Below are 24,963 nucleotides of genomic sequence, written 5' to 3' on the forward strand. Positions count from 1 at the left end.
CCTAGCTTGTCAGTTTCACCTTTGCAATGTTTCTGAAACATGGTCTCTCCACTGACACTGCTATCACTCTGGTGCAGATCGCCATCACCTCATGCCTGGACTATTGCAATAGCTGCTGTTGCCCTAGCTTGTCAGTTTCACCTTTGCAACGTTTCTGAAACATGGTCTCTCCACTGACACTGCTATCACTCTGGTGCAGATCACCATCACCTCATGCTTGGACTATTGCAATAGCTGCCCTAGCTTGTCAGTTTCACCTTTGCAATGTTTCTGAAACATGGTCTCTCCACTGACACTGCTATCACTCTGGTGCAGATCGCCATCACCTCATGCCTGGACTATTGCAATAGCTGCTGTTGCCCTAGCTTGTCAGTTTCACCTTTGCAACGTTTCTGAAACATGGTCTCTCCACTGACACTGCTATCACTCTGGTGCAGATCACCATCACCTCATGCTTGGACTATTGCAATAGCTGCTGTTACATCTGCCTGCCTCAAGTTTCTCCCACTGTAATCTATTCTGCATTTAGCCACCAAGGTGCTTTTTCTAATACACCCTACAGGTCAGCCCCTATTCAGTAATCCTTATTTACCTTCTATCACCTCAAGGATTAAAAAAAAAAATTATTTAATGTTTAAGGTTCTTCATTACCTGCCCTATCCCATCTTCTCTTTAGTTCTTACTCTCTACTATGACAGTGACAATAGCCTCCTTGTTATTTCTGGAATAAGACATTCCATCCTATGTGCTGGCCACTTTCTCTGGCTATCTGCCATGCCTGGAATGTGCCTCTTCCTTATCTCTGCCTCCTGATTTCCTTCAAATTTCAGCTAAAACCCCAGATTTTATAGAAAAATTTTCCTAATCCTTCTTAATTCTAATGTGCTCCCCCTGTTTATTATTTCATAATTTTCTTATTTACAATTTATTTATATAGATTTGTTTACTTATTGTATTCCTTAATAGATTATGTGCTTTTTGAGGCAGGGACTAGTTATGGCAGGGACTAGTTTTCACTTTTCTTTGTATCCTCAGAATTTAACACAATGCCTGGTATCCAATAAGTGCTTAATAAATGTTTATTAGCTGTCCAACTAAAATATGTTAAAAAGGCAGCTCCCCAGGCTGATTTCAGAAAAAGTTGGAAAGACTTACATGAACTGATGTTAAGTGAAGTGCAGAATCAACAGATAATCTTGTATACAGTAACAAGATTATGTGATGATCAACTGTGATATACTTGACTCTTTTTCAATAAAGAGGTGATTCAAGGCAATAGATGAAAAGTGTCATCTGCATCTAGAGAACTGTGGAGACTAAATGTAGATCAAAGTATAGTATTTTTACCTTTTTCTTTAATTATTTTTATTTCTTGTGATTTTTTTTTTTTGGTCTCTTTGGTCTGATTTTTCTTGTGCAGCATTATGAATATGAAAATATGTTTAGAAGAACTGCACATGTTTAATCTGTATTGCATCACTTGCAGTCTTGGGTGGGAGGGAGGGGAAGAGAGAGAGAGAAACATTTGTAACACAAGGTTTTGCAAAGATGAATGTTTAAAATTATCTTTGTATATATTTGGAAAAATAAAATACTATTTAAAAAAAGACAGTTCCTTAAAGAATATTAAATTTCTCATTGTTTCTTAATTGTCTTAGAGCAAAGAGAGATAGGCGCAGAGGAACCCTGGGAAAATTTTTAGATGTTGAAATCTAAATCTAAATTTTAGGGCCCAAATTTTGGGCTATTTGGGATTAGAAAACCTCAGGGAGACTTGCTGTTCTTCAGGTTATCCCCAAACCTACACTGATTCCTAACCTAGGATGACCTAAGGTTGAGCGCTAAGGTTCTGGGACTAGCGATAGTAGCAATATTTTTGAACCAGCCCCTCACTGGAGACTGATGCTTATAATGTGGAAAAATAGTGAATGATTTAGATAGACTATGGAGATAGTCTAAAAGAAGAAAAATTTCTGTGTCAAAATTCTCGAATGATAAAAATAAATAAAATCTTGGAACCAGTGATCTAAGTTGTCCAGATGGTCCTAATTTTAATGAAAGTTTTTTGGAGTATAGTAATCCTTCATTCTTGTTTGCAAAGAAGTCATAAGCAAAGGCATCCTACAGACCAAAGGTAGATATAGAATTCTTGGGGAGACTGCCAGGCAGTGGTATACTAGTAAATATTTAACAACCAGTTTTTGAGGGAAAGAGGTTAAATTGTTCTCATTACATATTTTTCAATTTTATCTCAATTTTCAGCATGTTCTTCCCCAATTCAAGTCCCAATTTGTAGACATTGATGATTTCTGAGCATAAATAAATATTTGTACTAAAAATTTGCCAATCCCTGATAAAGCTGAATCTAGTGTACTGCTGCTGCCAGACCATTATACTCTAAATTGGATATTTGATCCAATTCTTTTTACTTACAAAATAATCAAAATATTTGGGTGATGGAAGCCTTCCTTTAAGTAGCCTTTCCAACTGCTGACTACACAACAGCATGCAATCCCTCCTCATCTTCCTCTCCCTCAATCAATAAGCCTTTATTAAGGTCTTTAGGTGCCAGCATATACATATAGATATGATAATAAAAAAAAAATGCTACAGAGTACCACTATGTAGCTTGGTGTTACAGAACATTTGAAGACTACTGGACATGGTGATTCCTGTTCTCAAAGAGGTTGCAATCTATTTGTGAAGCTATTGCATCCTTCTGACCCTGAGACTAAAAAATGAAATTGAGAACAGTTGTTCTTCAGAGTCAAAATTATTGGCAAATTCCCACAAATCTGTTGGACTTGGTTCCAATCTTCTTTTCCTTCCCATTAAATATTAAGGACTCAGAGATAACTCTGAAAATGTTGTCCTAAATATGTTTTAGCTGCATAGGATTAGCACATTTTTCTTGGCAAGGAGTGCTTTTCCTTGTTTTTTTTTTTTTTAATGAGATTTTTTTTTCCCATTTTGCAATCTTTCTTATTTTTCTTCTGAAACACTTCCTCTGCTTCTCTTCTCCCATTAACTGCCCTTATTCTATTTATTCCTTGTGCTCCAGCCCTCTCAGCACTTCCCACCCTTCGCTTTTTGGTTCTACTTTCTTCAGAAATTGTAAAGCATGCTTCTTTCCTGTTTTGCATTCTATAGGACACAGACCAATCATAGTGGAAGTGCATTGACAACATGAGAAACTAGTTTCAAATGGCAGGCGTTTTTTATAATAGAATCAGGATAAATGACTTGTCTGTTAAGAAATAGCACCACCTGGTTCCAGTGTTTAGAATGTAGAATATAGCAATCTGTTGGAAGTGTAGCCATTGCCAAGGCATTTAATATGGGATTCTTGATTTAGATTGGGAGACTAAAAGTTTTCATTCAATGTCTTTCACCTGCTATAACCTTAGTCAAGGGAAATGTCAGCTGTTGGCTTATCTTGGCATGAAGCTGAAGAACTGTGACATAAAGTATTCAATTCTAGGTCCCTTGAGTCCTTGAGTGAACTTCTTGATTGTATAGTCACAATAAGTTGTCTCTCAATCAGAAATTAATGAAATTGTTCACCTTTACATAGCACTTTAAAATTTATAAAACACTTTGCTTACAATAAACTTTCAAGGGAAGTAGAACAACTATATTATGAGTAGAATAACTGTATTATTATATATTATAGTAGAGCAACTATATTGTTATACCTATTTTGTTGTTGTTCAATTGTTTACATTATGTCCAACTCTTCGTTGACCCCATTTTAGGTTTTCTTGACAGAGAAAACCTACTGGAGTGATTTGCCATTTCCTTCTCCAGCTCATTTTATAGATGAGGAAATTGAGGAAAATAGAATTAGGTGACTTGCCTAGGGTCACACAACTACTAAGTGTCGGAGTCCAGATTTGAACCCAGGGAAATAAGTATCTTTTTTGTTTGTTTCTTTTAATAATATTTTATTTTTCCAAATACGCACAAAATAGTTTTCAGCATGAAATGAGTGATTCTTTCTGACTCTAGACTCAATGGTCTATCCATTGAGCATCTAGCTGCTCTATCCTTATTTTTTGTTGCTGTTAAATCAATTGTCAGTTATATTTGACTCTCTGTGACTCTATGCAGGTTTGGTTTTGTTTTGTTTTTGCAGAGACACTGGAGTGGTTTGGCATTTTCTTCTCCAGAACATTTTATAGATGAGCAATGGAGGCAAATAGGGGAAAGTGAACTGCTGAGAGTCATACAACTAGCAAGTATCTGAGTTAAGATTTGAACTCAAGAAGATGAGTCTTCCTAATTCCAGACCCAGTATTCTATTGAGCCACATAGCTTCCTATTTTATAAATGAGGGGAAAAGACTTGTTCATGAACACACAAGAATACACAGCTTGTAAGTGTCTGATTCCTTATTTAAAGTGACTCAAGTGCAGCAGGCTGACTCTCACAGAGTCCGAATAAAGGGCTATTTATTTGTGTTTTTGTTGGACATCTGTCTCCTTTGTTTCATATTTAAACATATAGAATGAAATCAATAGGGATTCATTAAGCTACTATATATCCATATACATATATAAATATACACATATACATACATATGCATAAACATACACACATTAACTATCACCATGGCTGGAGAAGTGTAAACACTGATGGGAAAACCCTCGATAATGGCTATAATATGATCCACAAACTAAAATGTGACTGCGGCATTAAATTAGGGGAGGGAGAGTTGCTATTTTTCCTTCATTTTTAAAAAGGACATCAGGAGGATGTCTTAACTTGTGCATGAATTGGATTTAAGTGAGGCAGAAAATGAGAGAGAAAAGAGATTTTTGGTGAAAGACTGGGGAAAGCATACCTGATAAATTTGGTTGAACATAAAATTAATTACAACCTCAATTCTTAATAGGATCTGAATTTAACTCTATCTTGATTTCATATCTCTGTAAGAAAAGTACCAGATGTCTTTTCCTTCTGATGACACTCAGGAAGTTACCACCCACCCTTTTGGTGATGTTGATTCTGAAGGATAGACCCAACTGTTGTCTGTTCCAAGTTCTCTGTGTTATATCAGTCTTTTAGTAGTCCATATGTTTAGGGTATTGACTTTGACTCTGAGTTTATGGAATATTTGACTCAATAATTCCTCACAGTTAAAATCAAACACATGTCAGAAATCTGTGATTTCATATCTGTGATGTAGTCCATGTGGGAACTTCAGCTTACTCTTCTTGATTAAGTCTTAGAATTGTTTGAAGTTCAGAGAAGCTAAATGAGATTTCCATAAAAACAGTTAGGTGGCACAGTAGTTAGAGCACTGGACTTGGAGACAGAAAAATCTGACTTTAGATCCCAGGGTATTTCCTAACATAGTGATCCTAGACAAATCATTTAACTGCTATCTACCTCAGTTTCCTTTTCTGTAAAATGGGGATAGCAATAGCAGTGTTTGAGTTAAGATAATATTTGTGAAATGCTTAGCATTGTGTCTCCGCATAGATATATAATAAATATTTGTTCTCCCTTCATTCTTTCCCCTTTGTCTCTTTGCTAATGTTAAACCCTTTTTTGTATTTATCCACTTTATATTAATGCTGTTTAAGTTGATTTAAGCTGTTTGCAAGAAGGATCAATCTTTCCCTCTGTATATATGTCTACATCTCTTTGTCTCTGCCCATCTTCTCTTTCCTTTCTATGTCTCTCTTTCTGTTTTATATATATATATATATATATATATGTATATGTATACACATGTATACATGGACATGTGATTATACATATTATATATATATGTATATATAAATAATCCTTCAAATCTTTATATGTATATAAATGTGTTTATATATGTATGTATATTGTTTTCTAGGTCCTTCAAACTCCAACATGTCTAAATATGGACTTATTATTTTCTCTTCATAAAGAAACTTATCTTTCCTCAAGTTCCTTTTGAGTGCTTGACATCCCTAAATTCACCCAGGGTTGTAATCACAAAGTTATCTCCAATTCTTTCCTCTTCCTTCCTCCCTCTTCTCTCTTCCTGCGCAAGAGCTAATCAGTTGCAAAATCTTGCTGATTTTTACTTTCATAGTATCTCTCCCATTTGTCTCTTTCTCTTTCCCATGGCCACTACTTTGTCTTTTGTTTAAAGATCCTTAAACATCTCATTTGGATGATTATAAAAACTTCCCTTTAGGTCCCCTGCTTCCAATCTCTCTCCATTCCCTGAAAGGCTCCCAAAATAATTGTGGAGGCATAGAACCAACTCTGTTCTCTCCCCTGCCTTCTCCCCCTCTCTGTGCCCCTCCCCCTCCACTCAAAGAGCTTCAATGGTTTCACATTAACTATGAGATGAGGGGAAAAAAAAAAAAACCTACTTCACTCACATTTAAAGTCTCCTACAATATGGTTAACACCACTTTTCTTGCCTTCTTTACTAAAACTACATTCTGGCCAAACTACATTGATAACTAACTAATTTGACATTTCATTCCCTAAGTGCTGCTCATTTTGAACAAACCATCCCTTCCCCTTAAGCAGAAAGAGCTCTCCTCTCAACTTTCATGTCCTTAAAGATTAAAAACTTTGAGTGTAGAGTCTGAGGTTCCAGGTTCAAATTCTCCCTCAGACATTTATTAGCCTTGTGACCATAGGCAGATAATTTAATCATTGTGTCTGTTTCCTCATCTACTAAATGAATAAGATGCCTTCAAGTTCTAAATCTATAATACTGTTATCAGCTTAAATTTTGCCTCTTCTAGGAAAATTTCCCAATTTGAATCCTACCCCACCAGTTGCTAATGTTCTCCTCCCTTAATTTTTCTTGTATTATATTTATTCATATAGGTGTTGTGTCTTTACCCCTTTTCCCTTTAATCCAGTCATTTGATCTGTCCTTCCCCTATAGAAACTCTTTAAGGGTATTAACATTTTATGATTATTGTAAGGGCAAACCTCAATGCCTTATGGGAATAATACTTATTTTAAAAACAAAACCAATCTGTAAGAAATGACCAGCAGGATGATTTCAGAAAGGCCTGGAGAGACTTACATGAACTGATGCTGAATGAAATGAGCAGGACCAGGAGATCATTATATACTTCAACAACAATACTATATGATGATCAATTCTGATGGACGTGACCATCTTCAGCAATGAGATGAACCAAATCAGCTCTAATAAAGCAGTAATGAATTGAACCAGCTACACCCAGCGAAAGAACTCTGGGAGATGACTATGAACCATTACATAGAATTCCCAATTCCTATATTTTTGTCCACCTGCATTTTAGATTTCCTTCACAGGCTAATAGTATACTATTTCAAAGTCTGATTCTTTTTGTACAGCAAAATAACTGTTTGGACATGTATACTTATATTGTATTTAATTTATACATTAACATATTTAATATGTATTGGTCAACCTGCCATCTGGGGGAGGGGATGGGAGAGGGAGGAAGGAGAAAATTGGAACAAAAGGTTTGGCAATTGTCAATGCTGTAAAATTACCCATGCATATAACTTGTAAATAAAAAGCTATAATTAAAACACAAACAAACAAATAAACAAGAAATATAGACAATTTATTGAATTGATGATGTAACAATTGTGTACTAGAACAAATGGACAGATCCAGGATTGTACTAGTATTCTTGAAGTGCTTGAAGTACCCAAGAAAGTTCTGGATGGAACCATCATGGAAGATTTACATAGAATGAGTAATTTTGATGGGACTGAGATATTCACTAGTAACTTGTTCAACTTTTGAAGCAAAAGTTACATTTCTCCAGTGCCCTGAAGAGATCTGCCCACTAGATTCTGGGATCTCTGGATATTCTCCTTGTAGCTCCCTGAGTCAATGCAATCAATCAAAGCATCTTTTAGGGAGTGTCTACTAAGTCCCTTGCTTAATTTAATGCCATTGGAGTCTAATTATCCAGGTTCTTATTACTTGTTTGCAATAATTTGCTTTGGGTAAAACTTGAAGCTGTATTTAAATTTTTATGTCAGGTTCAAAATTGATTTACTTTAAAAATATATATATATGAGATTTCCCTTTTGAGTATTGGGTTCTCTGTAATTTATTTCATTTTTAAAGAAGTGTGTGAGGTTATATCATATAATTTTTTTTTTCAAAATTAAATTGAACTGGTTTAAGAGATTTAACAAGTAAGGATATAATCATTCTTTCTTTTGAAAGCTAAAGCTAGTAATTAGAGCTATAAAATTATCTTCTATAATAAAATGTTAAATGATATTTGAAATAAAATTTGTTAATATGAATTAATAGGTAAGCTTCTCAACTGCCTTTACAAAATATAATTTAATGGTGGTTTTAACATAATATAGGACCCACACATTTTTCTAAAGTTAGCAGTAAACTTTAAAAAATAAAGCATATCTCAGTTGTGATACAACTGTTTGATTTCTAAAACAGATGTTATGACATTTCTCGAAAATTACAGTGATTATGAAGTAGGGAAAAATTAATTTACTTGTAAAAAGGTATCCTTAGTATCTTTCAGCTTTTAAGCTACTATTCAAATTGTCTTTTTTCTTTTTTTCTTCAGAAATTTTAATTCTCTGTTTATTTTCTTAATTTAAAGAGAATTTGACTAGCATCAGTTTTTAAGTAGCCTGAGTATGAGTTTCTTTAATCATTCTATGCAAAATCAGCATAATATAAAGTTTTTTTGGACTCCAAGAATTAAGAATTGTTTTATTATTTTCCAGTTATGTCCAACTCTTTGTGATTCCATTTAGGGTTTTGTGAACAGAGATAATGGAATGATTTGCCATTTCCTTCTCCAGCTCATTTGACAAATGAGAAAACCAAGGCAAGTAGAGTTAAGTAACTTAAATGGAGGGATCCAGCTGGGAAGTATCTGAGGCCATATTTGAACTTAGGAAAACAAGTGTTTCTGACTCCAGGCCTGGCATTCTATCTACTGTACCACCTATTCCTATTTTCTCCATTCATGGTCTAAGTCAGGAACTGGTTTTAAATTTTTTCTCTCAATTAGAGGGTTCATTTCCCCTCCTTATGTGTCCACCTCTCTAATAATATTTTTATCATGTATTTACTTATTTGTGAACCCTAGGCTTCTAGGAGAACATAAACTCTTTGAGGGTAGGCATTGTTATATTTTTGTCTTTAAATTCTGTCTAGCATGGGTATCCTGGGTTTAGTAGGCACCTAAAAATCAATTATCGATTTATTATGTCTATAATACCAAATTTACATTAAACATAGAATTTTATCTCTCATCATTTTAGGTGGATGCTAGAGCTAGAGCAAAATTATAATGGGTCATTGCTATGACTTCCACTACTTCAGTCAAATTCCACATTTTGAACATGTTTTAAACAATATATTAATTTCAATATAAATACTAAGTTTAAAAGAATATCATAGATATTACAGGGGCCTGTGAAGACAAAGTTACTATAAAATGCTACCAGGTAATGGATCCAAAGATTCTGGAGAGCAATTTTTTTAGAATTATGCTCCAAAAGTTATCAAACTGTACATACGCTTTGACCCAGCAGTATTTCTACTGGGCTTATATCCCAAAGAGATCTTAAAGGAGGGAAAGGGACCCACATGTGGAAAAATGTTTGTGGTAGCCTTTTTTGTAGTGGCAAGAAACTGGAAACTTGAATGGCCGCCCATCAATTGGAGAATGGCTAAATAAGTTGTGGTATATGAATGTTATGGAATAAGAAATGACCAGCAGGATGATTTCAGAGAGGTCTGGAGAGACTCGTATGAACTGATGCTAAGTGAGATGAGCAAAACCAGGAGATCATTGTACACAGCAACAAGATTATATGAAGATCAATTCTGATGGACATGGCTCTCTTCAATAATAAGATGATTTAAACCAGTTCCCATTTTTCAGTGATGAAGAGAGCCATCTACACCCAGAGAGAGAACTATGGGGACTGAGTATGGTTCACAACATAGCATTTTAATTTTTTTTGTTGTTGTTTGCTTGCATTTTATTTTGCTTCCTTCTCTCTCTCTCTCTCTGGTTTAATTTGATTTTTTTTTATGCAGCACGATAATTGTATAAATATGGATGCATATATTGGATTTAACATATATTTCTACCATGTTTAATATATATTGGACTAGTTGCCATCTAGGGGAGGGCATGGGGGAATGGGGGGTGGGAATTGGAACATAAGGTTTTGCAAAGGCCAATGTTGAAGAATTGTCTACGCTTATGTTTTGAAAAATAAAAAAAGTTTTAATAAAAAAATTATCATGTAGTCTTATACGAGACAATAGATGTGAAAGAATGAAGTAGAACCCTGTTAGCTTTGATCTACCATCATGATGGTATAGTTATATACAGCCAACTGTTTGCAAATCAAACACTTATGCTTCAGTATTTTAATCTATTCATTATGTTTCTGATATGGACACTCTCTCTATTAGTATACAATCAGCCCATTCATAGCCTGTCATTCTATGCACTTGTCATTCTTGCATGTTTTTAATTGTCCTTGGAGGATACATCTAAAAGACATATGGAGGAGGTGGGGATTGGGGGAAGGGGAGTGAAATTATGGTCTAGGAAATTATTAGGATAGTGAGTGGAACCAAAGTGTGGGAGGGTGATCCTTTACCATATAACCAGTCTAGCTCTTTATCAGTAATAATGGTATCTTTTACATGATTTCCTCATGTGAGAAATAATTGCCCTTACATTTTCCTCCCCTTCATTTACCTTGAGATCCAATGACACTAAACCTCTTGCTGTTGTTCTCACTAGCCACTCCATCTCCCAGTTGGGTGCATTTTCACTGACTGTCTCTCAGGCTTAAATTCTCTCTCTCTTCATTTCTTGTCACCTTCTTCTGTGGCTTTCTTCAGTTCCCAGCTAAACTAGTTCTCTTCTTCCACTCCCCTCTACTTTCTCAGGAAACTTTTTCTGATCCCTTTTTAACATTAATGCCTTTTCTTTGTGGATTGTTTCCAATTTATTCAGAAGCAGCTAGGTGGTTCAGTAGATAGAACAGTAAACTTAGAGTCAGTAAGACTTGAATTCAAATTGGTTTCAGACACTTACTAATTGTGTAATCCTAGAGAAGTAACATAAGGATTTGTCTGCTTCCATTTCTTCCACATGAAGATCATAATAATATCTACCTCCTTGCTCGTTATGAGGATCAAATGAGACGGTATCTGTAAAGCACTTAATGATGGGACCTGGTGACTGGGACATAATAAGCGCTTAATAAATACTTCTCTTCTTTCTATCTATCTTGTTTGTAGTTACCCATTTGAAAGTGTATGTTCCTGGTTTTTGCTTTTGTTTTATTCCTAGCAGTTAGGAGGGTACTTGACACATAGTAGGCTAATAATAAATTCTTGTTGACTGAGTAACATCCTAGTGACTGATGATGCCCATTTAAAAAAAAATCAGCCACAAGTCATTTAAATTTTGTTGTTGTTGTTAAATGACAGTGTCCTCTCTCATATGAGCCTGTCTTTTTGAATCACTATCCATCAACAGCTCCCATTCCCACAAATAATCCAATGTGGTTGTGATAATTGCAGTTTCCTGGGCATCTTTGAGGATTCTCAGCTGCTAGGTTAGTATTCCTGTACCCTTCTCCAAAGCTTCCAGCACAAGGCCTGAAGGTCATGAAAATGAATTTGAAAAGCTAAGTCTTTGAAAGGAAGTGAAGCTAAATGAGATCCTTTCATCTTTATCAAGTTATGACTTATGGAGATCTCCACAAATTATAATGTAATTAGAACCGTGGGTTACAACAACAGATGCCTGTGGTCTCATAACTATAAAATGTGTTCTGTGCCCCAGGTGGCATATTTTAACATTTGGTAGCATTTCTGATCCTTCTTTTGATTTGTTTTATGTGTTTGCTAATTGTTAAATCTTATGGACTTGTGAATTGATATGTACGTCATTCAATAATATTCAAGTACTTGATTTTTTTTTTCCATAGAAGTTCACTGTTGAATTGATTTGTTGGTGTTCAATAGCTACTTTTTCCTGTTTATAATATCTTGGTTTTATTAAAATATGATATTTAATAAGATTCAGAAGGGGGAAAGATAATACTAAATATAGACAAAAGGATTTCTTGGAGGTGACTATAGAGGTTACTACTAATTCTCTACCAATAATTCAGAATTACAATTGTTTAATAATAGAATTGTATGAATTATTCCAAAAGCATGTGAAACATTAACATAGACCTTTATGTGTTATTCATTCCTTTTCTTGATGTCTCCAAATTGGATATGTCTAAGAATGGATTTTTTTTTTTCCTTTCTAAAATGGGAATGATGGGCTGATTTGAATATAAAGTTAAAAACTTCTCCTAGTGACTATTATATTTGAATTTAGGTTGCTAATACGTGATCAAAAGAACTAGGTTTTTCAATCATCTGGAGTTCTCTACTAAATTCTATGTATATCAGGAAATTTGTAATTGATCTATCTTAGTGCAAAATAAGGCTGAAATAGTGAGTAATCTGATTTACAAGCTTAGAGAATAATTTATTGTTTGAAAACAATGCCATGAGTGATGTAGCAGATAGAGCACCAGTCCTGGAGTCAAGAGGACTTGAGTTCAAATTTGATCTTAGACATTTGACACAAGCAGTATGATACCTTAGGCAAATCACTTAATCATGATTGCCTTGCAGGGAAAAAAAAAGAAAACAAAATTAAATTATGTATGAAGATGTTTCTCTTCCAAATTATCAGAAGAAATCTTAGTGAATTATAGACATGAAATCACTATTCAGTTAATATCAGTTAACCTTCTTTAAATGCAAAGTTTGTCTTTGTGTTGATACTTCTGTCCTCAGCCTAATAGCTTGTTTATTTACTTGGAATCTGCTTCTTTCAATAGTGGCTATTAGTATAGCAGATTGGTTTTGGTTGAGTCTGCATAATAAAAAAAATGTATTTTTTCTCCCGACAGCTGAAGCACAATGCAAAGAAAAAATGTTTGAGGGAAGAAGAGGATTTAGAGCCTAGGATGTAGGTAGGAAAGAAGGAAAGGAGCATTAAGTGCCTGCCATATGCCATTATGCAAAGAGCTTTGCAAATATGTAATCTGATAGTTAAATTGTTTAGTCATTAGATTGGGAACATATTAAATATAAGTATACATATAGCATAAAATATATAATATAGGTAGTATATAAGTTGTAGAGGGTCACAGACAGTGGGGAAACTCTGGGTGAGGTATAAGACCTTTCAGTCTAGAGGGAACCTGATGACAACTGTCTGGTTCGGCTCCCCATCTCCAGGGGGCAGGGACAACCTGTGTTGTGATTGAAACAGAGTAATAGCAGGTGGAAGAGTGATAGCAGGTAGCAAACTACGTACAATAGCAAGTTGTTCATGTGATCTTATATGCAAAGTTTATACTAGGTGCGTGCCCAGTGTTTTTGTTACATAAAGGTATGAAGGTATATAAAAAGGGAAAGTCCCTGAAATAAAGACTCCATTTTCCCACCATCCTCAGGAGTCTTGTCTTATCACTTCTCCACTAAGATGGTATATTTTAATCACCCTGGTGTGGGGCTCTAGAAAGCACAGTACGTTTGGTCACCCCATCTTGGGGGCTCTAGAAAGCAGGACATAACAATAAGTAACAAGGATATTTAAGTATAGTGTGTGTGTATATACATACAATATATATAATATAAGTTGTTAACTAGATGGGCATCAACTACTGCTGCCCTGTCATGACATCATATGAATAAGTAATTTAAAGACAAGCTTTATAGATTTCTATGCTGTATTTTAACTTTCCTAAAGAAATTCTTTTTAATGAAGCAATTATTGATGTGAGCTAATTATATTTTGCTGTAGGTAAATAAACGAATCACCTCAACAATACATAATTTTCTTGCTCATTCTGGAGCATGTGACCAGTGGCAGATTAATAAATACCCTCTGGATATCATATAGTGACAAACCCATAGTTTTAATCTGAAAATTTAAGCAAATATTGCCAAATGGTCATGAGAATATACCTATGAACTATCCATTTTTAACATTTTCCCCCATGCTTGGAACAAACTCCCTTTTTCCTTCAACTTCATAGCCTCTTTTCTTCCCTTAAGGTATAGCCCAGATACATGTCTGAATGGAGTGTTTTGAGAGCCACCCAAATACTAGTACCTTTCCTCTTTCCATTAAACTACCTTGTTACACAAATATAAATACACACAGATATATGTATATTTGTATATGTTGTATATTTATAAATATGTTTATTTGTGTCTACATATCTTTATCTGTTTCATATGTCCTTGTTATTTCTTCCAGTAAATTGAAAATTCATTGCAAGTAGGGATTGCTTTATTTTTTGTACTTCTCTCCCTAGTACATAGCATAGTACTTAGCCTGTTGTACATACTAAACTCATTAACTCATTTGGTTGCACACAAAATTCAAACAATGGAAAATCTTTTAAAATGCTACAGATGCTTCCTTTTGATCTTTTGAATTGTTGGAGTCTTCTGATTCTGATTCTAGATCAGAATCTACTAGATTCTAATAGGGCAAGTGATCAAATTGAGACTAAGTCAAAACCATGCTGGATTACTCATAATGGCAGACCAACATGATAAGTTCTAGAGTAACCAGCAATCTTGTGTCAGATGTAGAAAGTCTACTGAATCTGGAGTTAACAAAACTTTGATTGGAATCATGGAGAATCAAGTTAATTGTTCAGTGCCTAAGGCAACTCTAAGAAGCTGTCTGTCTCTCTGTGTATATGTGTACCTACCTATGAAAATCAGGGTAGAGATCTAGGAAACATATATTAAAGATAGTAGAGGAAGAAAGGATAAGACTTGGAAAATTCCCTTGGAAAATATATATATATATATATATATATATATAGAGAGAGAGAGAGAGAGAATGAGAATGAATATTAATGAGAATTAGTGGAGAGGATTTTCTATACTAAGTGTTTGCCTCATATTGATGAAATAACAAGTCTCAACCAAGAAAACAAAAAATAAACCATCATTTAGGAAAGATCCTAAAATGATTATGCTAGTTATTAATCTATAACTTTAGAGTATGGTGTGGGGAGCAGAATGAGGAAGATGCACACAAAAATTATTCTAAGGGGGGCAGCTAATTGGTGTAGTGAATAGAGCATCAGCCCTGAATTCAGAAGGATATGAGTTCAAATTAGGCCTCAAACACTTAATACTCCCTGGCTTTGTGATCCTGGGCAATTCACTTAATCCCAATTGCCTCAGCAAAAAAAAAAAAAAAAAAAAAAGTATTCTAACAGATTTAGGGAGGAAGTAGAAGCAATGAGCTTGAAATTGTTTTAAGGAAAAACAAATGGGCTTTATATATAGGTTTGATCTGTATATCTAACCAGCCACAGAAGTTTCTGTACCCTATTATATCAGTACTATTGATAGTAGTCTCATTCATTCATTCTGTCATCACATCAGCTTATGTACTACAGGGCATATTATAAGACGGTTTCTCTGACTATAAGATGTTAATTATAGGTTCATCCCTTATATCTTTGAAATTCTAGACATTACTTTGGGGATTCTTCAGCATAAACATAGTTCTGCTTATTGGATTATCCAACTGTGGATCGAACTTAATGTGGAAATTTGTACAAGAAAAAAGAAGGAAGAGAAAAAACACAGTAGGAAATACTGTGCTTTCTGACTAGCATATTTACCTTTGTTCAGTTATCAATTTAACTTTGCTGAAGTGATTTTCAATTACATTGAACTCTGAGTATTCACGTGTTCTATGTTTTTCCTTCTCTTCAAACCCGTGGCCCCTTCCCCAATCTAAAAGTGACCTGTTGACAAGTATATTGCAACTGAGATATCATAAAACTGGAGAATAAGAAATTCAAGTTTCTTTAAATAATTGATTTCAGCATTACTATATTTTATTAAAAATAAATTTTAGATTAAGCTTTTGAAATAAGGTTCTACACTGAAAGAAAAAAAAAAAACTTGTTCTGATTGCCCAGATTGTCATTTTATTTCTATATGGAATTCATTAAAATAGCTCTAATCTTCCAGATTGCCCCTTAGTTTCTATTAAGATGTATTGCTTAAGTCTTTGCGTAAATACATTGATTATTTTATAGACCCATTTGTTAATCTTGTGTAACTGGTGTTCAAGATTCATTGAGCTTAATAACAAATGAGATGAAAGAGAGAATAAAAATTCAAAAGCCTATTTAGTCTCTTGAAGGAGATGTCTTTTCACCAGTTTTCTATCAATGGGGGGTGGGGGTGGACAAATATATTATGGCTGTGATTTTAGGTATGAGATTTAACAGCGACATGTGCCTCCTGCTGAGTTCAGGATACAATTAGCTAATGTAAAAAAAAAAAACAAAAAACAACCAACAACTGTTTTTACCTTGGTGTTAGAACAAGAGCTGTAAAATACAGGCCTGGAATTGAGTTAATTCGCATGTTGACTGTAAATGTATATTTAACTCTGTGATTAATTTTTTTCCTGGTGAGTGGGAGAATCTGGCATTGTTTATACTGATGATGTTTCCTTATTATGGTTTAGAACATTCAAATCAGTTGTAATGATTCCATATGGAATCACAATCCACAGCTTTCTTCCCATTTGGATCAGTGAGGATAATTATTTGTTTACATGTGATTAGAACAGTTTTTTAAGGGGTGAGGTAGAAATAGCATAATTCATTTGTGGTACATCTTTGGAGAATGACAGAGGAAAAAAAAATGTTTTGCTTGCTTAACATGCTTGAAAAAAAAAAATATTGAAAATCTCCTGGCTAGCCAATTATTTTACTTTAGGAAGGGATATTTCCTATCAAATGCAAAAGAGAAATCTAGTGAAATCTGTGATTAAATAAGATTAATTAGTGCCAACATGAAGGATAAATTGGAGAGATAAGAGTAAAGGTGCAGAAAGTCTACTGTGTCCTATTATAGTTCAGATGAGTAAATATATGGGCCTGGGCTAAGACAGGAGGGAATGAGGATGGAGATCCAGGAAAAACATATAAAAGATGGTGGAGGAAGAAAAGAACAGGGATGTGGAAAGTTGGGAAGTATATAAGATGAGGTATAAGTATATAAGATGAGAAAAGGAAGAATAAGATAGCATCAATATTTCAAACCCCATAGATTGGGTGAAATGTGTCATCCACAGAAATAGAGAAATGCTAAAGATAAGCAAATTATTGGGGAGTTGGGGAACAAAAAGCTTGATTTTATATATGTTGAGCTTGGAATACTAGAAGGACTTCTGAGGGGAAATATCCTGTAAGCAACTAGATATGCAGATCTGAAATTTAAGGAAAAATGTATTGTTTCAGATTTCCCTCTGTTTAAAGGTGATAACTGAAATTGCTGGGAGAGAATGAGAAGGCGGTGGTGAGGGATAGTGGGTTAGGGAAAGACTGAAGAATGAGAAAGAGGGACAATTCAGGTAGTCAACAAGCACTTTTAAAATCAGTAGGACTACAAAGAAGGGTAAACCCCACAATGAACTAATAAGAAAGAAAAAGGCAAAGAACAATTAATTCTGTAGCACGAGATCCAATAAAATTCTAAATATGATTTTTCATATTAAAGCTCTGGGATATTTTTTAGAATAGATAAAAATCTAAAGACTATTTCCTTATATCTTTCAAAAGAAAGAAAAAGAAAAAGCAGGGGGGAGCATGTTGACCTGTCAGTTACTAGAGGGGATATTTACTTGTAGTTTGCCTTTTATGACATTTCATTTATGTAAGGTAGTTATCCTTGTGGTCACAAATATTTCTGACAATTCAAGTAGATATGACTGATATATGTCTTAAAGTAATATTACTGTTATCCTTGTAGAGGGGAAAAAAAAAAGCTGATATTCTGTATTTTACTAGCAAGATGTTCCTTTCACATCTTCCTCCTATTAAGTAGAGATGACCAAGTAATAACTGATCACTGTTTGCAATTCTCCAGGAATTTTATGTCTGGTGTTGCCTTTTATTCTGTCAAAAGATCATACGATCATACGGGTGGGGAGCTCACACTGCCCCTGACCTCAATGTCCATGAATGTTTATGCTGTCAGACACTGGGGATAGGAATCCTACTTACTTTCTTTGAAGCATCCCTAATGTCTACAGCAGGGCCTTGTGCCTAGTATGTGTTTAATAAGTGTTTGTATTTAATTTGGCTTGTAGGTTTCTCAGGAGGTTAGAGTAGTAGAGCTATGTCCATTTTTTAAAATCCTAGCCCAAATCTTCCCCTTTCAAATGGGACTTGTATTGAGCAGGAAAAATCTACCTTCAGAGTACTTTAAGGTGTGTGCCTGAGGGTAGATTTATCTCTTTTGAGCACTAGAACAAAATTACTATGTAAGATTATCAGTTGCTCTTTTTTTCCCCCTGGACTTTCAGAACATCAGGGGTCAGACTTTTTGGTGATTGCCAGAGAATCATCAGGGATGCATCTTAGATGAGTCAGTGCAGAACTTCTCAGGCAAAGGTGGTTTCAAGGTTGGGAGGAATTCTGGAATTCTGTTATTCCAATGAAATGTGATGGGGGAGGAGCACTGCTAATCTGAGACATGCCTTCTATTATGATAAGAAGAAGGATGGAATTTCCATATATTGAGGTATAATTGAATTAATGGAGTTTATAGAAAAAATTACCCTTCACTCCCCCCACTCTCCTACTGGTTTCCCCTTTATCAACATTAAAAGTGAAATCTAAAATATCAGATAATGAAATCACAAAGAAGGTCCTATGAAACTATAACCTCTGGAATTCTAATGGAAAGAGAAATATCTCAATTCTGACATTTCATAGCTGTAAAATACACATGCATGGCTATAGGAAAATCAATTTAATTGAATATCTGTAGCATATGTATTTATTGGGAGAATACCAAATGTACTTTGTGTATGTTTATAAAGTTTTAGTTAGATAACTACTAAAGTACAGTTAAACACTCTCCCTCTCCCTTTTTTGGCCATTTTTCCATCACCTCACGTCCCACCTTCTCCTCTTCCTTTCTCCTGTTCATTTCCCCCCTTTCCATTCACTGTCAGGAAGGGCAGCCTCCGAAGAGCCATTTCAGCTCAGCCCGGCATCGGCAGAGACTAGTGGATACGTCAGCTCCAAAAGTGAGTAGGCATTTATAAGCCTATCTACGTTGGGGAGAGGGAGGATTGCTGATATTTGAGTGTGCCATGGGGTGTGGTTGTGTGTGTGTGTGTGTGTGTGTGTCTGTGTGTACAGAATTCTCATTAAAATTTTTTTCTGGGTGTGACATATCCTTATTAAAGGAAATTCAAGTTTGTGTTTGCTCTTTATTCATTAAACACACATGTGTCCTTCCTATTGCACTCCTGGCTACATGCCATTGATCTTACCATTCTCCTTGACTTTATGGAAGTTTTGTTATGTTTTGGGGAGAGAGAAGAAATAGCTCTGAAATTTTCTAAGGTTTTTTGCCCCTAAGTCACCCAATAACCTTTCTTTTCTTCTATAATTTGATAAGAAGTATCATGATTTAATGGAAAATGTAATGACTTTAGAGTCAGGGGACATAAGTTTGAATACCCTCTAGTACTTATCACATGTATGTGACTTTAGGCAAATTATTTAACATTCCTGGGCCTTATTTTCCTTACAAAATGAGGACTTGGACCAAACTGGTTTCTGAAATTCCTGTCAGGTTTAGATTGATGATCTTACAGATCTATGATTTCATCAATAAGAATATTGCTTCCATTGATGGTACAACTATTCATCTTGTATGACTCGTCCACTTTATTTTTTTAAATTTCTTTTTCTTATAAATTTAATAATCAGTCAACAGAAACATTTTAGTATAAGAGAACAAGAAAGAGGACATAGTTTTTAAAGTATATATTCAATTTAGCATTTACTAAATCCTAAATACCAAATTTGTTATTTAGTATTTATCAAATTTGCTCTAAGACCCTTTTTATTTTTTTTATTTTCTTCTGCATATTTGAAAAGATTTTTTTTTTTTTATGCTTGTTTTACATTTCATCACTAGTAATCAAAACAAATCAGCACTTTGGCCAAATCTGAAAGAATATATTTCATTTTGCACTTCCAGTCTATTACTACTTCTTCTTGAGGTATCTGACGTGCTTTCTCATTAGTTCTCAGAAGTCACAATTATTCACTGCTTTGAACAGACTTCTTAAATCTTTCTAATTTGTTTTATTTTATAATACTGTGATCATCATGTAAATGTTTCCTATGATTCAGTACATTTCAATCTCTATGAGTTCATTTAAGTCTTTTCATGTTTCTCTGAATTCTTCATTTCTTAGGGCACAGCAATATTACATTACTTCCATATATCATGGCCATTTCCCAGCTGAGGGACACCAGTTTTGTCCCCAGTTCTTTGTTACAATGAAAAGTGCTGCTATAAATATTCTTGTACATATGAGTCCTTTCCCTCTGTCCTTGACCTCCTTTGGGTTTGCAAATGAAAACTTCAGTTTTCTGTATTTACTGTAGATTAGGATTCATTGTGACCTGAGTCCTTCTAGATTTCCTCTTTTCCTTTCTTTTTCCTCCCACTCCCTTCAGCTTAATTTCTGAAATGTTCAAATGGTCTTATTATAAGGAGATCTCATAGTAGGGCATTTATCTTATCTTGTTAAAAGAATGAATTGGACAAGGTGATCTCTTTCAGAGCTATCAATGGTCTCAGAGTCATTCTGTCTTTATATTGTATATTATTCAATATCTTCCTCCCCTCAGTTTTTTGTGTCTCAGTTCAGATTAACTTGGGTAGCCAAAGAGTACAGTAGAATGCTAAACCAGGTTTAGAGCCAGGAAGACTCATCTTCCTGAGTTCAAATCCATGTTCAGACACTTATTAATTGTGTGACCTTGGGCAAATCACTTCACTCTGTCTGCCTCAGTTTCCTCATTTATAAAATGAACTGGAGAAGGAAATGGCAAATTGTACCAGTATATTTGCCAAGAAACCCCTAAATGGAGTCACAAAGAGTTGGACCTAATCAAAAGTGATTAAACAACAACAATAAATGGACTAATTTCTTCAACTGGCACTGAGGGTATTTTTGGAGAGAATTGTGACTTTTTCTCCTCTAACAATCACTTGCTTTCAGCATTACATGAATAGATTCCATTATATTCCCCAACAGGTTTAAAAGGTCAGCTGCTTTTCTGGGAGAAAATATAGCTTGGTTGCTGTAGGTAGTGTTGATTTGACTGTGGGCCAGGAAATCTTTTCTAACACTTAAAAGGATGATTTGAAAGACGATAGTTACTTTATGGATATAGTATTTAGACAATAGCAAATAAAAATACTAGTATGTGATCAGTGACCTTTTGCTGGAAGCCACTTGTCTAAGAATCTACACTGAATCATTTCCAGTTTCATTATCTAGGAGTCTAAAAACAGTACAGCAAAATCATCACCAGCCCATGATACTGGTGTTCTTTTTTTTTCTTCAATGCTAGGAGATGAAACTATTAATTTATAGTAAATGGCCTGCTCTATATTTTAAGAATACTGACTTCGTTAAATTTGTAACTTAGGGGAAATAGAATAGAAAATTTTCTTGTCCCATTAAATATTTGTTCCTTGACTTTAGGTCTTATTATAACCATTTGTTCAGCAGATATTTGTTGAGGTCCTTTTAAGGGGCAGACCAAAAAGGAAACAAGCCCTGCTTTCATGGAGTTTAATTTCGCTGGAAAAGCATCCTGCATACTAGTAACTAAAATGGGGCACAGAATATGAAATTTTAGTGAGATAATTATACAGTTCAATAAGGATTCCAAAAGCCAAAGATATTATGTATAGCTGAGAGATCAGGGAAGACTTTTTTTTCTTCAATAATATTTTATTTTTTCAATTACCTGTAAAGATAATTTTCAACATTGATTTTTGTAAGATTTTTAGTTCCAAATTTTTCTCTTTTACTCCCTCACTTCTCCTTCCCCAAGACAGCAAGCAATCTAATATAGATTATACATGTGCAGTACTTTTAAACATATTTCCATATTTGTCATGTTGTGAAAGAAAAATCAGAACAAAAGGGAAACTCATGAGAAAGAAAAAGCAAACAAAAATGTAACATGGAAATAATATGCTTTCAATCTCCATAATTCTTTCTCTGGATATGTATGGCATTTTCCATCACACATTCTTTGTGTTATCACTTTTGCTGAGAAGAGTTGTCTATTATAGTTGATCATCACATAATCTTGCTGTTACTATGTACAATATTCTGGTTCTGCTAACTTAACTCAACATCAGTTCATGTCTTTCCTGGCTTTTCTGAAATCAGTCTTCTCATTTCTCATAGAATAATAATACTCCATTACATTCATATATCCTAACTTATTCAGCCAAATTGATAGGTATCCACTCAAAAAAGGTATACAAAAAGGTATTAATAAATTGCATTATTTCTATTCTGCTAAATTAATCTCAACTTGCAAACTATAAATGAACTTCTATTGCTGTATTTCATAATAGTCCATTTCTTTGTTATGTCTTTTATTAGTGGCCCTTTAAATATAATTACTTATGAATATCTCCTTTTAGTGGGCTATGTTGTTTAAATGTCTATTGAGGGACAAGCAGGGGAGGGAAGGGGAAGGGAAGCTAACAGTTTTGTTTTATTTTGAGATTGGGTCTCACAATTTTGCCTGGTTAGGAGCATTATGGTCACTCACAGGCTCCTCTTTACTAGGGGAGCTTACCATATTGGTGCTAGACTTATTATGGTCACCAGGTTGTATTAAGCCTGATGGCAGCTTAGAACTTCTGAACTCAAAGGATCTCCCAAACTCCCAAACTTATTCTCCAGCACTGGGATTTAAAGACATATGATTAAACAAAATCTTTTTTTAACAGTGACTACAAATAACATAGTGTGTCATATTCCAGATTTGTAGTTCACCAACTCTCTACTAAAGGATTTTGGTATGCTCTAACATCAATCCTTTGGAACAGCCATTAGTGATTGCATTTGATCCAAATAATATTGTCTTTAAAAAATTTTGATCACTTATATTATTGTTATGACTGCATGTATGGATGGTTCTGTTTTAGTCAATCTTTACCACCTAAAAATATTCCTTAAAAAGCATACAATCTACAAGGTAGCAATCCCTGGATCTTGACACCCAAGTGAGAAGTAATGAAAAATGTGACTAATTGTTTTTGGAGGAGTTTGGTAACCTTGTGTTTTTTGAGCTGGGAAAACAAGCCTTTAAATATATTTTATTTGAATAAGAGTAAAATGATTATAAATAAATCAAAGGTAGGTAATATAACTCAGATTTGCCTAAGCTTGTCCACTGGGAAGCTACAAAATGTCTGTTACTATAAGATTGAGAAACTTTAAGAGGGCCTAGAGAGGAGCCTCTCCCTAGTGAAAATGACTGTGTACAACAAAAGTACCAAGAATCAAGAATGTGCTGCAGGAATAACAATTCAAAGGACAAAAACAGTTATTTGCGAAGCTGGTAAAGGTTTCTCTTAAATAAAAATCAATTGAATACAGGCATATAGGGGATGGGGGTGGGAAGAATGGAGATGGGAGAAAAACAGGGACAGAAAAAAATACAGGAAAGTGTCCAGAGGATTAGAATCCAAATCTCCTGATATCACTGTGCATTATGATGATAAAGATTTATTCCAGATGAGCTGTCTACATAAATTGCGAGGTTCATCAGTATTGAATTTCTGATAGTGCAAAATTATTAGCTGGCACAGGGCCTAATGGCAAGTTAAGTCTTAGAAGCAGAGAAGAAAGTATTTTAACTCAACTCTTGATTTGTTTTAGAAATAAAACACACACACGTCCAAACACACCAAAGCTGCAGCTCCCAAGAGCCTGTCTGTGCTTCCAAGTTGTGTGCTTCCCCAGTCAGTTATGCGCCTTGAAATACCTCTGTAATCTCATCACTTTCTGTGACTCTATCTAATGAAGGTGGGCTTATGAAGCCTAGGCTGCCTTGTTGGTGAAATCAGCCCTAGAGCCATCTCAGAGCAGATGTTCTGCTTTTCAGAGTATTCTAAACATTTTAGAATTGATCCTTGTAAAAAATTTTTTTAACCTAACCTACAAATAAATAAATTCTGATGTCTTTGAGATCTTGAACCTCAGTTTTAGAGAGGGAACAAAATATGCATGGCCACTACTTGTGCAACAAAGCAAACAAAAAATAATTTCCAACTATTCAAATCACAAATGGTTTTTTTGATCCATATTCTTGTGGAAAAATATACATTGATTTATAAAGCACTGAAACATTGGGCTTTGAAATATATACATTCCATAGCTTCATTATGCACTGAGTTTCTGGATAGTAATTAACACTCCTCAGTCCCAAGAATTATAAGAGTGTTAAAGAATAATTTATCTTTTTTGGAGTATGTAGCACTAGTCTATTTAGGGAAGTAGGAAGATGGTAAAAGGATAAAGGAAGAATTTTGTGATTTTCATCATTCTAGTTACAATACTGTGGCCATTTTTAAGAATATAAAATATATAGCTTTGAAGTAGGTTTCTGTCTCAGTAATTTTCAAGGCTGTTTGTAATTTTATTTTTGGTACCAACCCATATATAGTATTTGTTTCCGGAAAGAGCATCAGATTTAGAGCTTTGAATGCCTATTCTACTGCTAACCACCTATGTAATCTTTGTTGTTCAGTCATGTCCAACTATCCATGACCCACATTTGGGGTTTTCTTGGCAGTGATACTGGAGAGCTTTGCCATTTCTTTCTCCAGCTCATTTTATAGATGAATAAACTGAAGCAAATAAGGTGAAGTAACTTGCCTAGAGTCATACAACTACTAAGTGTCTCAGGCTAGATTTGACCTCCTATGGGCAATCATTCAATTGTGTGGTTTATCCTACATTAGTTTGGAGAGGCAACATAGTAAAATGGAGAGTGTAGAATTATGGCAAGATCTGG

The 24,963-nt window shown here is 34.6% G+C and overlaps 1 protein-coding gene across 4 annotated transcripts in view; it reads left to right on the plus strand.

Annotated features, from left to right (window-relative positions):
- The window catches only part of MAST4 (microtubule associated serine/threonine kinase family member 4), an 802,919-nt gene that overhangs the window by 380,255 nt on the left and 397,701 nt on the right, over positions 1-24,963 (plus strand). For 2 of the 4 annotated variants that reach the window (XM_051991523.1, XM_051991531.1), the window contains exon 4: positions 19,059-19,133. The exons of the other annotated variants lie outside the window; for them this stretch is intronic. In XM_051991523.1, the coding sequence (XP_051847483.1) occupies positions 19,059-19,133 (75 nt within the window). The remainder of the gene's footprint in view (positions 1-19,058; positions 19,134-24,963) is intronic. 4 annotated transcript variants of the gene reach the window in all.

The sequence above is a fragment of the Antechinus flavipes genome, chromosome 1 (genome assembly GCF_016432865.1).
Source record: "Antechinus flavipes isolate AdamAnt ecotype Samford, QLD, Australia chromosome 1, AdamAnt_v2, whole genome shotgun sequence".
NCBI lineage: Eukaryota > Metazoa > Chordata > Mammalia > Dasyuromorphia > Dasyuridae > Antechinus > Antechinus flavipes.